Source organism: Varroa jacobsoni, unplaced genomic scaffold, assembly GCF_002532875.2.
Source record: "Varroa jacobsoni isolate VJ856 unplaced genomic scaffold, vjacob_1.0 scaffold_450, whole genome shotgun sequence".
In the NCBI taxonomy this organism is placed as follows: domain Eukaryota; kingdom Metazoa; phylum Arthropoda; class Arachnida; order Mesostigmata; family Varroidae; genus Varroa; species Varroa jacobsoni.
The window spans coordinates 67,515-81,356 of record NW_019213352.1 but is presented as its reverse complement, the minus strand read 5'-3'; the positions used below and the strand labels follow the sequence as shown (position 1 = coordinate 81,356).

Genomic DNA, 13,842 nt, shown 5'->3' with positions numbered 1-13,842 from the left:
GTAAACAGAATGGACTACGTTGACGACAATGGAGACGATGATACATAGGAAAATTTCACGACTTACAGCTTAGTGCTAGACGAAAGAACGCTTCCTTATACATCCAGCGGTCAGCTCTATGTGTCATTGTTTTCTTGGGCACATACTCAGGCAGTAACGGTAATCCATGCAAATTCACAGACACCACTTTACCTTAGATATGCAGATACTTAACTAGACGCTAGCACGGTAAAGTTACCCCAACTAAATAAATGATCACCCCATTCTTGCATACCATACACGCATTCATCCATTCGTACGAGTCCTGAAAATATCCAGTCAATAGCAATTATTACGTACCAATACTTTGTTCAAGCACTAAAGCGATAAAATACATTTTATTCATTATACATTGACTTTGCTCACTATCAACCAATAAATATATAAATGAATAAAATTTCATTTAAACGCCTACGCGTTACATTACAGGCTGCGTCTGAAGCAATGTTAACGTGTCTAAGAAATTCATTTTCTATATCATGTACAACAATTTGGATGACGTATTCTGTTATCGAAAAAAAAATATCACGTACTTAGTTTTAGCCTGAATTAATATTTGACGCAATTACAGTACCAGAGGCAGAATAGGAAAAGATTAACGCGTAGCAATTACTGGCAATCGCTTTGAAAAGAAGATCCAGCCGCGCGAAGAATTCAGTTGACGAACTCGTTGATTCGTTAAGGAATATGGCTGCTGCTCCTTTACTTGAGAATAAGTGCCCTGTCCGAATATTTAGCTGGCGTCTCAGAATCGTAAGGTGCATTCTGCATAATTTCTGTATATGCTTTCTGTAAATTTGGCAGTGACAAAAACGAGTTTGACTTTTCATTACCAACCTCGTATCGCCCCTCTCAGTCTTATATAGCCTATGTCGTGTATGTCAAAAAAACGTCTCAGTTGAGTCATCTTTCATTTTATCGCTGGTAAATTTTTCGATGCAGCCTTAATTGCCATTTAGCATTCCTACTGTTGCAACAAAGTGGAGTACTCATTGTCTTAGCGTTATATCAACGTTTTGTTCAATACGCAGGCGCAAAGTTCGTATTATTCGATTTTGCTTTTTCGTTTTTAAAAGTATAGACAGTATGCAAACGAACCTATAATATATTCATTTTGTTGTATTTAGACAAACCTGAGAGGCGTTGAGCAGTTTCCTTTCGCGTGCCATGGAGATGATGATATTTTCTCTTTCGTGGTAAATACACAGTTTTCGGATGCAAAGTACGCTCTGATGAACGGGTACGTTTTGCGAGTCAATGCCATTCACAAAATGCGCGCGCGCGAGAACCGGACAAATGAATATAACATAGTTCAACGAACCAAAAGCTCGTACTAGACTATTGTTGTGGCTTCCAGGAAATACATAGATTTAATATAATTTTATCACTCCTATAGCGTTTTGGAACAAACAGTACATAAATAACGAGTAATAATAAAAGTTATTCAATAAAACATTTCACGAAGTGTCAATTCACTTTACACAAGGTATCTAACCTTTTTCTACGCACTAGTTAAATTATTCACATTTGAGGATCATTGTCAAGGAAACCCATCCTGATTTTTACTTTTGCGATGCGATTACGCTCACCTGAAGCACCCATCCTACCCATCCAGCCCAATGTGCGAACTGGGCTGTGCCCATCATTACATAGAACCCCAGACTGACAATACCATCCGCAGGATCCCACTCCATCACCGAACCTTCCTCACACCTATCAAAAAAGGACCCGACTGATTATTATTCTGCTTATGTTAACTACATATAATTATTACATAATAATAACTGCAAGTGTGGTAAACAACAGACGTTGAAAGATTTCTTTTCTTTTTTGTTTCAATGTTAATCGGACGAACCATTTTCAAAATAATATCATTAATTGTTGTAGATAACTCGGATTCTCTAGGATTGTAAATGACTGAGATAGCTTCCATTTGGATAACAATAATATAAACCAATAATAAGACCAGGACAACAGCCTACCCGGGGAATCGTTTCATGGTTGAACACCACGACCGAAAACCGTCTGAGACGAAGACTGAAGACACGAACAGGGTAGCCGCTATTGCACACGACACTACAGCATCTACAAAAGCGTTCAGGAATGAGCTAGACGCACAAAAGAGAGAGCACAGTCAGGAACGTTACATAGAAGTTACATAGGCTCAGCTTTCACAGTCACTTTGCATTAGTGATCGCATACAGATCACAAATTTCACTCGTAACAATTACGTGACTGTTATTCACCCTTAATTCTAATACCATTCTTATTCGCCCTACGATTGATGCGCTATAATACTATCTTGATTCAAAAACGATTCGCCTTTTACGTTACAGGCATAGAGGATGCTATAGTTTTATACTCAAGCAATAACAACGACTGATACAATCCCGCGCCGAAGAAAATATGGCAAAAGGCGCGATAAACAAATCCATTTTTCAGATTCGGGCTACTGCTCAACTACCAACCTGTCGACGCCTTGGTAAAGAAATACGCTGGTTGTTATGAGTTGACTAAGGGACACGATGAAGGCGACTGCATTAATAAACAATGATAGGCCACAATAAAAGGATGAACCCCACACTGGAATAAGGTGGCCGTCCGTGTTGTCAAATCTTCCATGTGTGTACAGTAAACAGTGACCTTTAAAGAATAATAGTGATAGGCTTCAATTATTATCCTTTATTGTTTAGTGCTGAGCTGAAGTATCAAATCAAAAATATAAAAGCGTTACGTTTATAGTACTGATTTTTTTTAAGTTAAGTTCGCAAACGGAAATTTATTCGATGAAAAAAATTCGGAGTATTCGGAGATATTACGTTTGTATCGTTCGAAAGGCGAAATGCAGTTTTCAAGTTCATTAACTTAAGACAATAAGTACTTTCAAAATAATGTTGCAATTTTCACTTCACCACGTGAAAAACACTGAATTTAACAACTGTTATTATGTAGATACAATCCACTGTTGTGCGAAATAGTGTCACTTTCAATATATGCTTGGTTAACAAACATTGATCCAAACTCACCATTAAAGTCGCGTACATGCCACGCCATAGGCACAAATGCAGTTATTGACAGCAGCAGACTGATCGAGTAGACTGTCGTCTGAGCTAGAAGTGGAATGTTGCCTAGGGCCATCCTGAACGACTATTGACACGATTCCTGCTGTAATACAAATTCTTCTTTAAGAAAAGATAAGAACAAATTGCTTTCTTAGTTTGTTTATTGGCTGGGACAAATCTTTTTGATAAAAAAATTAGCTTTAATATTAGATAAAAGATTGTGATTCTGGGTGCATATCGCATATGACGAAATCTGTGGAAACTGGATTAGCCTTATTTTTATTCAGTAGGTAATATATATTGATCATATAAGATTATTTTGTCATAATAATAAATAGTGATCATTTTACGCATTCTGTAACAAGGACACTGACTACCTACCTTATTTAGCCTCTCTTGTTCTGTCTCCGCGTAAAACCTACACTTTAGCCAGCTATGCTGGCCGCTTCCTGATTCCGATGATAACTCACCTTTTTTGAGCATTTATTGGCAATGGCGCAGGCGAGTATTCCAAAAACACATGAATGATGAGTTATATATATTTAACTACATTATGATATCAACCGCACTGAGATTTTCATTTAAATTACTTTTATCTGTCAAATTTCTTCACAATGAAATGTTACCTCTAAATTTAAAGGCAACGAAAGACACCACTCGAATCAAAAATTGCATATAAGAAGAAGGAAAATTTACATATAGTAAGTTTTCCTATCAGCTGTTCCTACCGTTAACCCGCTCCCCGTTTTATTTCGCTGATGATACTTAGCATGCCCCGTGCGAGATTGCTAAAAGTGCCACAGATCTTTAATCGAGGATTATTAACCGAAACAAGCCAGTAGCACATTGGAGGGTGTGATGTATAAAACTGTTAGCATTCAACGTGGTAATCACCTCGCTGTGTACAGAACTTGGGTCTGTTAACTAAATCCACAGTAAATACATACAGTCAAACAAACACCAGCGTCGGAGGGTGGATTCTGTGAGCGACAATATAAACCACGACAAGTGTAGGCCGTTGTTCGATGCAACCATTAGAACAATGCAGGACACATAACTGAAATAAACCCTACGTAGGATACAAAATGTGTGTTCACTCCGCAGCCTCCACCAACAATTTCGAGAACAGAAGGCATCGAAGAGAATGAAATTGCGTTTATGTAAATAACATTACTGCAAACGAATTTTTATTTTTGTCATTTTTTATTAGAAGCTTTCGATATGGTTCAAACATTTAAGACAAAATATCTGGTACTGCGCGTAAAACATATTGGAAAATTGTCTCTACAGTAATTACGACCGTAAACCTCGTCGGCTTCCAAATGTGCATAAAGGCATACGCAACGATCTGTTGGCTGAGACAACTTTTATTGCTATGAAATGGTACTTATTAAATAAGTATAAAGTAGCGAGGCTTACCGCCGACAACTATCGACTCTTTCTAAAACAGCTGAAGAATTATCATTGCGTCTACTTGCTTCAACATTATTTGATGGAAGCGAACAGGAATCTCCAGAGTCAAGCCTTATGTTCTTTGCCTGTATCGATATACCTAATGGAATAATTCGATGAAAGAAAACTTTGGTGTTCTATTGGCCGCTGGACACAATCCAGCAGCCCCAGTTGTGTTGAACATTGAAAACAACAAAGAACCAGAGTCGTGCTCTAACAGCCATTATGTCTAGTTTCTGAGTGGGAGAACCACCCAGTGGGCTCGTTCTTAAACGAAATGACGACATCTTTTTTATCGTGAATGTGGATAGCATGCACGGTGCTTAAAGGATTGCGGTGCTGTCACCGTAAGATAGTTCTAGCCGCTTCTAAATTGTGACGTTCGATCCGCTTCGGCCCAGCAGCTGGGTTCGGTTCGAGCGATGGCCTCTGTTTCGACGTCTTCAATGGTGCCATCTGAACGAGTGACAGAAGAGTTGTCTGCATATCTCGAACGGCGGGGTTTTGAGGCCAGCGCTGCTAACCGACCCCGGCCTTTACCACTAGGGGAATTTGTGCACCAGCGCGCGGTCGACTGCGAACGTGGGACAGGGCAACCGGTAAAACTGGGGGCGCCCCTGATAGCGCCTTGTCGAGTGGAGGAGGAGTTCCTCGACTTGAAGAACTTCATCTCCGAGGCCGTTGAACCGTTTCGTTCTGAGCTCAGTCACTGTCTGTGGCCAGTTTTTGTCAATGCTATAATTGATTTACTGTCAGCGGAGCAGCGTCACCTGCTGCTTCGTTTCGAGGCAATGTTTGGCGGACTCTTCGCGGGTGTCGACTTGTATAGTGGTCTTGTCGAAGATCTCCAAGGCATTTCAAACTCCCAGGAGTTACATCAGGGTACGGTACTTAAAGAATTCCGTGAAAATAAAGCGCTTGTTAAATTGTCAGCTGACAGCTGGCGATACCTGCAACGTTTCCTCCGTCAAAGCGAGTACATTTCACATTTGTTCAACGTACACATAGATATTAGTATACAACTCGATTCTATATCACAGCACCGACTTCGACCTGTTGGGCTCGAACCGGGACCTTCGGATCCACCTGAACCCCATCTGTTCCAGTCAAGACATATGCTTGCCCAACGGCGTCACCAACATCTCGCCAGCCTGCATAGCCGAACCATGAAATCGCACTCTAGGGCGTCAAATAGGCAAAATGACCGCCAGTCAGGATCGGGAGCGGGGCGACACAAATCGCCGTCAGCGAAAAGATCTCGCATTAATGGTATGACGTCGTCTACTTCAAGTACCAGTGGCCAAATGGAGGATGCTCATGTAAGAACAGCCATAGCAGCATCCAATGGAGCTGGTGCCATTTCACCTGAACCCCCCGCTGCATCGGCACTGAGCCTCCTACGGCAATCAATAGATAAGGTGAGACCTGTTTAGTGTTACGTTATTCATCAAACATCCGAATAATGGGTCATGGTACGCCGAGTTACATTAAGTCAATTGGGTTATGGGTCTTTGAGTGTTGCTTTTCAGGCAAGTCATTCTGTGATGCCGCAATGCTCCGAAGATAAACCTTTGTGAACGTCTTTCGGTGCACTACTCCATGTAGATTCGTAATTTAGATAGCTTTAATTATGGAAATTAAGCTGTTGTCGTTATTAAATCTCTCAGTTTGAAAAAGTTGGGGAACTGTCATTCATACCTATTAATGGTGTTCTCTCGTAAAACCAGGCGCAGTGACAATAAATTACAATGATCGTTTGAACCATATGAGCTGTCAATACGGAACTTTCGATAATAATAATAGGCGCTTTATTTTGTGTCGTTTCATTCCAGGTACGAGCCGAGCCTTATGCCCCTAACGTTCTTCTAATTGATGTTGACGCATCAGCTCTGAGTTGTTCGGTAGCGTCACTAGCATTATCAGATGAAACATTCGCCGTCGGTCTCGATAACGGAACAATCACTCTCGAACGGAGAGGACCTCAGTTAAATCCGGATGATGACAGTGATCAAGAAGAAAAGCACTTACGGGGAATTGGGTCATATTCACACCTTGGAAGATCATGGAGAGAAAGGCGACGAGGATTCCACTCAAGCGTTGTACGACTTCATCCCTCTGCCCTTCGGACTTTAACAAGGTCCGGACGGCCTCCAGAGAGCGGCGACGGATTGAGCGGAGGTGATAATGACTGCTTCGTCGACAATCGGAGAAGGACAAGGCTTTTGGGACATTGCGGTACAGTGTGCGCACTAGCATACGCCTCTCCTGCATTACTACTCTCGGCTTCATCAGACACTTCGGTTCGGGCTTGGGATGCAGTAACAGGACGCAATATGGCCGTATACACCGGCCACCAGTACCCTGCTTGGTGTCTAGCGACTAGCCCAGAAGGGTTGTACTTTGCTACAGGATCCCAGGATGCAACAGCGCGCTTGTGGACGCCAAGTCGAACAGATGCATTACGCGTGATGGCTGGTCATCTAGGACAGGTTGACACGCTGGCGTTTCATCCAAATGCTAATTATCTAGCAACAGCGGCTTCAGATAGATCGATTCGTTTATGGGCCGTCCAGTCTGGTAGTGTCGTACGTCTCTTTCCATCTAGCCATCGAGGCCAGGCCCATTCGCTTGCTTTTTCACCGAATGGACACTGGTTGGCAGCAGCGGGTGAGGACCGAGCTGTCCGTTTGTGGGACCTTCGCACATGCCGCTTATTGGCCGACATGCATGGACACCACGATGCCGTAACATCAGTCGTTTTCTCTAAGGACGGCTCGTTACTGCTCAGCTCCAGTCTGGACGGCTCTATACGAATGTGGGACGTGCACACTTTATCGAGCACAAGCGGTAGCTGCAGCAGTAGCAATATCAATAACTGTAACACCGGTAACCCTAGCAATACTTCGGTACCTTCTAATAGTAATTCTATATCCTCGTCCTCCGCTGGAAATGCGGAATCGACACCAGTTAGCAATGGAGGTCTTGTTTGCTGCCTTCGTTTTCAACCGCGGGTCTCAGATTCAATGCCAAGACTCGGATGTGTACACGGAGGTCTTCGTAAACTAGAACTACACCACAGACTCAATGTTGTAACAGCGATTCGAGTATACGGAAATTAAAGTAACCTAGCCCAGCGTGATTAAGTCTCTGTGATCATAAACACTGAACGCGTCTGCACTTGGGGAGTGCTCCTTGTAAACGAAGGAATTGGAAAATGAAACACCTGCTATTTACAAGGTAGTAATCACGCGGCAACACGCTGGAGAGTTACGTATTTAGACAGCCTTTCGACTGCCCTAACTGTGAACACATGTGACCATAATTATTCCACATTCCAATTGGTCATGGTAAATGAACTTTTTTCTCACCAGCCTGGCGATTGTAAGGTTAAATTGGATGTCTATATAACACCGATCTCTCAGTGGCTTATTTCGTAGATCTCCTTCACAACCTTAAGTTAAGATACTATGTTTATTGGTTCGTCACTGAATTTCAGACATGGTGCTTTTCTTTTAACTTATGCTCTGTAAACGAATAGTTGCCTAAGTTATTATATTAGCATAACTTTGTAATAGATGTGCATTTTCCTTTGTAATATAGTCCAACCGTTCATATGTACCGTATAGGAAAACGGTCAAACTGCACTATAAATAAGCAGTAACTGATTCACAGGTTGGATGGGAAACTTGCCTCGTCCAATAGCCAGTATTGAATTGTTTGACTATATATGGTTTTAATGATGCAACACATAGACGAAAAAATTGGCAACAATCAAGTACAGACGGGCCTTAAGCAATAGGATACGAAATAAATAGGATACGAAATAAATGTTTTCGACCAATAGTTAGCGAAAAAACGACCGGTACGTTACAATGTAATTACAAGTACGACCTTCGGAAAGCCGTACATGAGCTGAAATTGGACAAAATGTTTGAACGGGCATTTTTCACGTTGATGAACAGGAGAATTAAGCTTGACGACTCAAGGACGATGTTAGTGTGTACAGCATAACAAATGAGGTACTCCGTTATACTTCAAACAACTAACGCGAAGTAGAAGCATGGCGGGTCCTAGTAAATAACTTGTACATTTCTAAAACGAAAGGGCTAACAAAGGCGCAGCCTGCGAATCGAGTCTACTCATAAACAGTGCTGACTTAATTTGCTGGTTAAATTATGGCAACTTTGCCCCGTACCAGGTGGTCGCAGAGCCATTATGACTGTGTAGATATTTCGTATAGATCTATATAAAAATATATAGGATATATACAAAGGATACGTTAATAATGACGTGCTAGTGAATATTATTCGCATACTATCGGAAATCAATGTTGGCTACATTCGCTTTCGTCAAGTTCAAGATCAAAGATGTATTTAATAAATTTAATACAAACGAGATATGAAATACTTTTTGTCTTAATTAATAATTAGCACATAGCGACAAATGAGAAAATCTCACCCGAAGATGAGAATTTTTAAAGTATGGTCAATAAAAAGAAATCTTGAATAATGTGTGGTACATGATTCGTGTTTCAATATATATATCATATTAATTGGTATTAACTTTTTTGCTTAGCGCGCCTCTTGAGAAAAAGTTCGGTGATGCTAGTCTACGCACAGTTCAACCGAAGTTCACTCCATTTTAAGCAAAAAGACTTTGACGTCTACAAGCACCTACTACCCAAACAATCTCAAATGGCCTTTATGACGTTAGTAATGGCACTTGAAAACAAAGAAAACCACCATCTTTTTTGTTAATGCGGCAACGTGCATCCTTGTGCGCCAAAGAAAGCTTGTATGGTTTAGCTGTAAGCTAGGTATGTGAGGGACACATCAAGTTGGAGTGCGCCATGAGTTCCGATTTACACGGTCAGCTTCTAAGACATAAAATAGATCAAACAGCTTTGTGTTCGACTCTGGTACGAGATGCAAAATAACTGTGTTACAAATAAACATCCAAAAACATCGGGAGTGGTGCTCTAGCAGCACCCCCGCCGGGTTCTCCCCTAAGCACGATTGTGCTGCGAGTATGGTGTGACTGGTAAAAGTTGATTAGGGATAACAAAATGACTGCTGCGACTAAGTCTACAAAAACCAAGGCAAATGAGCACAAGCTTTATTCAAAAAGCAAAACAATTCTTGAACAAATAATGGAAAATTGCCCATTGCAATAGAATTGTAATAATACGTAACATGAATTCCTCCAGATAAGTACTTAACGTTAATCTTCTCTCTCATCCACCATTTATTCTTTACTTGGATCGGTCAGACTCTCGCCTACTCTGTTCTCTACTGAATCCACTAAATCAATAAACACTAAATTTTATGAAATATATACAGTTTTATATGAGTTAATATGTTGAGAGCACATATGCCGCTTTTTAGCGAGATAATATTCGGAGCACACCAAAACATTAAGTGAAGGCAACCAGAAATATTTTAAGAAAATTGTATTAAAGTTTTCAGTAGGAAGTTATGCTCAATCGAAACTATGTGAAAAATTTCCACTGGCTTATATGGAGACCCAAAAGTTTAACACAAAACAGTAAAACGAGAATAGAATACACTGTAACAATTACAAGATTCGTACGAGGCTTGTACACGTAGTCTTAAGGGCTTTTAAGAAATACGCAAGTTGAGTAATAGGTAGACATTAGGTTTTTCACATGATTAGCTGCAGAGACAGAATTGGTTTATATACTTTGTAAAATATTCTTCGCTTTAATAAAGCTAGACCCGACTGATCTGGAAGTAACTTAGATTAGGTGCATCCTCTTTGGTACTAACCTGTGCTTCGCTTATTGTACGACATTTTTCAAAACCAGCAATTTGTCGAAGAAATGACCTTGTGTAGTCCTTGCATTTTTACAGATGAATTCTATTTCTCAGCTGAAGTGAAATAGAAAGTGCTCACACTTACAGGCCAGTAGGATGTATGCCACTGTTCCTTGTAGCAGACAAAGCTTTGCACTGCTCCTGATGTTTTGCTATCTTCATTTGACATTTCCGTAAGCAAACATTTTGAGAAGCTTGACCGAGTTGGTTTGACGTGCTGTTTAAAGATTTAGTAGTTTTTTCTAATCTAACCCGAAAAAAAACGCGAAAAGTTCATTTCCTGTTTTGATGAATTTGAAACCCATTCGCAATGGCGATCCGACTTTATTCGATCGTTCTACTGCCTGTAGTCTTCCAATTATGCGAATTTGGTTTTCTACTTGATTTCAGACGATTTCATTCGACACGAAGCTGTTCTCTGAGCCAGAAGGCTTCCGCACATTATTTATGAAAGAAAGAGTTTTTAGCCTCTTCTAAGATCTATAAAAAGTTCAGGATATATGACACTTAGGTTTGAAGTTCACTATGTACAGACAAAACACAAAGCATCTAATAGCAAATAGTAAATGAAAGACTTTATTTCAAATAAATACAATACAACCAGAAATATATTTAAGTCCTTTGTTGGTTATGTACCGCGTAATTCCTATTATTATCATTATTATCAGAAGTATCTAATTTACTATTTTGATTACCGCGTAGGTTTTCTTCCTTCAGTTTTCTCTTTTGCGATTATCTCGTCGGCGTCGTAATCGTCCTGGTCATATCCCCAGCGTTTACGCTCCTCCCGCAGATTTGTTTCGTCCTCTTCTTGTTCTAGTTCCTCCCGAATGATTTTTTTGAAGGTTTCATATTCCCTTTGGCTTAACCCTAAAATGAAGCAATATTAGTACCAATAAGTACGGCTGATTGCACTGAAGAGATATCCGGTAACTTTCATCTAGGATGCTCCAGCATGTCGTTATCACCAACCAGCTTATATACGTAGAAGTTTCAGATTAGTTAAGAATGTGCTTCTGACTAAAAAACTCGATGTTACTAACACTTCAAGTGCTAATTTATCGTTTAGCTATTTCTTGATGCAGGTAGGTCAGAGCGAGCATAAACTCAGTGGGATTTGTACAAGAAGATATTAGAAAACATTTTAGTACGCTCAAAACGTTATTCTCGAGGCGCGAGATTTAAATAACCTTTTGAAAAAAAACTGAAAAAAGATGTTGATCGAATATGAACTCCGATAACGTCTTAGAAGACTCCAACAGCTGATTTTGCTATACCTAGCATCATCAGCTTGCTTAGTCTGTGAAAATAATTTCTATTATTTTTACCACTAAACCTACTTGTCCTTTTGAGAATATACGCCAATGGAGATTCGACGATTTTATGCAGGGGCATCACGTACGCTTTTTTTCTGTCCTTTCGATTAGGCTTTACATACACGCCAGTTCTCAAAACTAGCTCAAATCGAGTTTTGATATGTACAAAAGGGTACAATAAATACCTGAAAGTAGACGATTAGTAAACAACGTCACCGGTCTTATACGCATTTCCTCGCATTCCTTATACGCATGCCTCGAGGTATTTTGAACTCAATTCTCATCTGTCTGATGCTCTATAAGAGCAATGGCTACTATGAACAAACTGCAATAAATTATTTAGCATCGCAGGCTAGGCTTCCATAACTGCAAATATATTTATATAAATATAAATACAACATATTCCGCATAATGAATTATTGGAAACCTACTTAGAATGAACGATCTGTTTGTGAGAAGTTTGAATAGTGTTCACTGCATATTCGATTTTCTTCTGAAGGTCTGGCCATTCGTGCAATAGCACCTGCGGGCAGTTGCCCAATAGATGCGGAAGATCCTTCACACCAAACGCTTTGACGAAACTGTTATAGAACTCGGTGTATACCTGTGTAATTTAAGCAGGATCAATAGCATGGCTTTAATCATAGTGGCAATATATATATTGCCATACGGTTATCTTCGGCTTTTAAGACCATCTCGTCAGCACGCGATGAGCAAATAGGTCTGAAAAATTCATCTGAGTCGATAGACGTCAAACTTGTGTGAAACATGACGACTTGATAAATATGAGTACTCAGTCCGTATAGGCATATAGTCTGCTGTAAGTTGTATTATGGAGATTAACGATAGATTTACTAAAAGACTATTATCCTGTGTTTAGCTTAATACTAAAATCAGGCTTTACATCGGGTCGAAGGTAGAGAAGTTCAGGGAAGTTTTCTATTGCAGTAAGCCTAACATTCAGCGTCCAGAACTGCAATTGTCCTGCAAGATTTGGTACCTGAAACACCCAGTCGAACCGTATGGAAATAGATAAATTTATTTTGTAAAAAAATCTCGTATAACTTAACCGAACCTGTCTCTAATGAATCACCTGCAATGGGAAGCGGTGGACACTCTAGGCAGTGCTATTATGAAAGGCATGGTATATTATGCAAAATGCTGAAGTTCAACACTATGATGTGCTTAGAATCCCTTATTAAGTCGAAGTTTGGTTCGTATCAAGGCGCTACTTCAATAAACTACATCTGTGCCATTTCCGTCAATAGGAGGTCACTCTGGCACATCTGATGCCCTTTTCGTGCTTGGGCACTTGTTGGATCTTTATTTTTATATTGTTGAATTAAAAAATGTTTCAAACCTCTGCGATTCGGGGAGCCTTCACAAATACCCGCTCGGCGTTCAGTCCGAACTGGGTCAAGAGAAAAGCAGCCGTCCGCGTTGCTTGAGTTGCTGGAGTTCCCTGAAGTATTCAATAGAAACACAACGTTGGCAAACTAGTTGTAATGAATCATGAAGAGGAATTTAAAGCTCGCATATTTTTTCGACCTAAATGCCAAGCAAAATTTAATTTTAGCAGAACCCTCTGTACCCAATCTTATACTCGAAGCAAAATGCGCAAAAAGGATAAAAATGAACTGACAATTGATATGATTCATTCACAATAATAGCATAAACAAGATATTAGAAAACGTACGAAATACTCCTAGTAAAACTCGACGATTGCCCAGGGCTTACTCATCGATGTGGCTTTTGGAAAACACGTTGTACTTAGTAGTCTTTTCATTTTTCTATTGTATATTGAGCACATGTGATGTACGTACCATCACTTTCAGTCCAGAAACAGCTCGGAGAAGATCACTTAGATCTGACGAATTTTTCAGTAGCCTTTACTTACTAGCTCATCATTTTACGCAATCATAGTGCATAGTGTAGATACAGTCACAAAAGAATTATTTTTAATATCTATCTTCGAGACGCAAAAAATTTTGCACACCGAAGGGTAAAGTAACAATAAGACAAAATAAGTATAGAATGTTTTCTCTGCTCTAGCAGACAATGTGATCGTCCGCAATCAATGACTGCAACTCGTTCTCTATTAATGCGCAGCATAGGCTCCAGGTTCCCCTTATATCCAAA

General features: G+C 40.1%; 3 protein-coding genes across 16 annotated transcripts; 1 reads left to right on the top strand and 2 right to left on the bottom strand.

Annotated features, from left to right (window-relative positions):
* Window positions 1-342: 342 nt before the first annotated feature.
* Window positions 343-4,155, bottom strand: LOC111260536 (transmembrane protein 179). 14 transcript variants are annotated; one of them, XM_022833374.2, is made up of 8 exons: window positions 4,049-4,155; window positions 3,483-3,571; window positions 3,066-3,221; window positions 2,508-2,682; window positions 2,022-2,147; window positions 1,629-1,752; window positions 1,173-1,268; window positions 343-828 (listed from the first exon to the last, which is right to left on the bottom strand). In XM_022833374.2, the coding sequence occupies exons 3-8, from the start codon at window positions 3,175-3,177 to the stop codon at window positions 742-744; spliced, it is 720 nt and encodes a 239-aa protein (XP_022689109.1). In that variant the 5' UTR covers window positions 3,178-3,221; window positions 3,483-3,571; window positions 4,049-4,155; the 3' UTR covers window positions 343-741. The 14 variants fall into 14 exon arrangements, with proteins under 14 accessions (XP_022689109.1, XP_022689111.1, XP_022689112.1 ...); XM_022833376.2 differs by having other exon boundaries at window positions 3,066-3,218; XM_022833377.2 differs by having other exon boundaries at window positions 3,066-3,204.
* A 365-nt stretch (window positions 4,156-4,520) lies between these two features.
* On the top strand, window positions 4,521-8,957 carry LOC111260535 (uncharacterized). The gene is made up of 2 exons (XM_022833373.2): window positions 4,521-5,971; window positions 6,386-8,957. The coding sequence occupies exons 1-2, from the start codon at window positions 4,976-4,978 to the stop codon at window positions 7,670-7,672; spliced, it is 2,283 nt and encodes a 760-aa protein (XP_022689108.1). The 5' UTR covers window positions 4,521-4,975; the 3' UTR covers window positions 7,673-8,957.
* A 1,980-nt stretch (window positions 8,958-10,937) lies between these two features.
* On the bottom strand, window positions 10,938-13,697 carry LOC111260534 (transcription termination factor 4, mitochondrial). The gene is made up of 6 exons (XM_022833372.2): window positions 13,527-13,697; window positions 13,064-13,165; window positions 12,608-12,703; window positions 12,135-12,307; window positions 11,728-11,888; window positions 10,938-11,257 (listed from the first exon to the last, which is right to left on the bottom strand). The coding sequence occupies exons 1-6, from the start codon at window positions 13,527-13,529 to the stop codon at window positions 11,079-11,081; spliced, it is 714 nt and encodes a 237-aa protein (XP_022689107.1). The 5' UTR covers window positions 13,530-13,697; the 3' UTR covers window positions 10,938-11,078.
* Between the last annotated feature and the right edge of the window lie 145 nt (window positions 13,698-13,842).

Bases quoted from the DNA above. Each gene is read 5' to 3' on its own strand.
- LOC111260536 (XM_022833374.2), bottom strand. From the start codon at position 3,177: ATGGCCCTAGGCAACATTCCACTTCTAGCTCAGACGACAGTCTACTCG. The intron at 1,753-2,021 runs GTAGGCTGTTGT...CTTTTTTGATAG, and splicing joins ACCATGAAACGATTCCCCGG to GTGTGAGGAAGGTTCGGTGA. The intron at 829-1,172 runs GTTTGTCTAAAT...CCAAATTTACAG, and splicing joins AACTGCTCAACGCCTCTCAG to AAAGCATATACAGAAATTAT.
- LOC111260534 (XM_022833372.2), bottom strand. The intron at 12,704-13,063 runs GTTTGAAACATT...TGGGTGTTTCAG, and splicing joins AGGCTCCCCGAATCGCAGAG to GTACCAAATCTTGCAGGACA. The intron at 11,258-11,727 runs GTAGGTTTAGTG...GCTTCATTTTAG, and splicing joins GTATATTCTCAAAAGGACAA to GGTTAAGCCAAAGGGAATAT.
- LOC111260535 (XM_022833373.2), top strand. From the start codon at position 4,976: ATGGCCTCTGTTTCGACGTCTTCAATGGTGCCATCTGAACGAGTGACA. The intron at 5,972-6,385 runs GTGAGACCTGTT...GTTTCATTCCAG, and splicing joins TACGGCAATCAATAGATAAG to GTACGAGCCGAGCCTTATGC.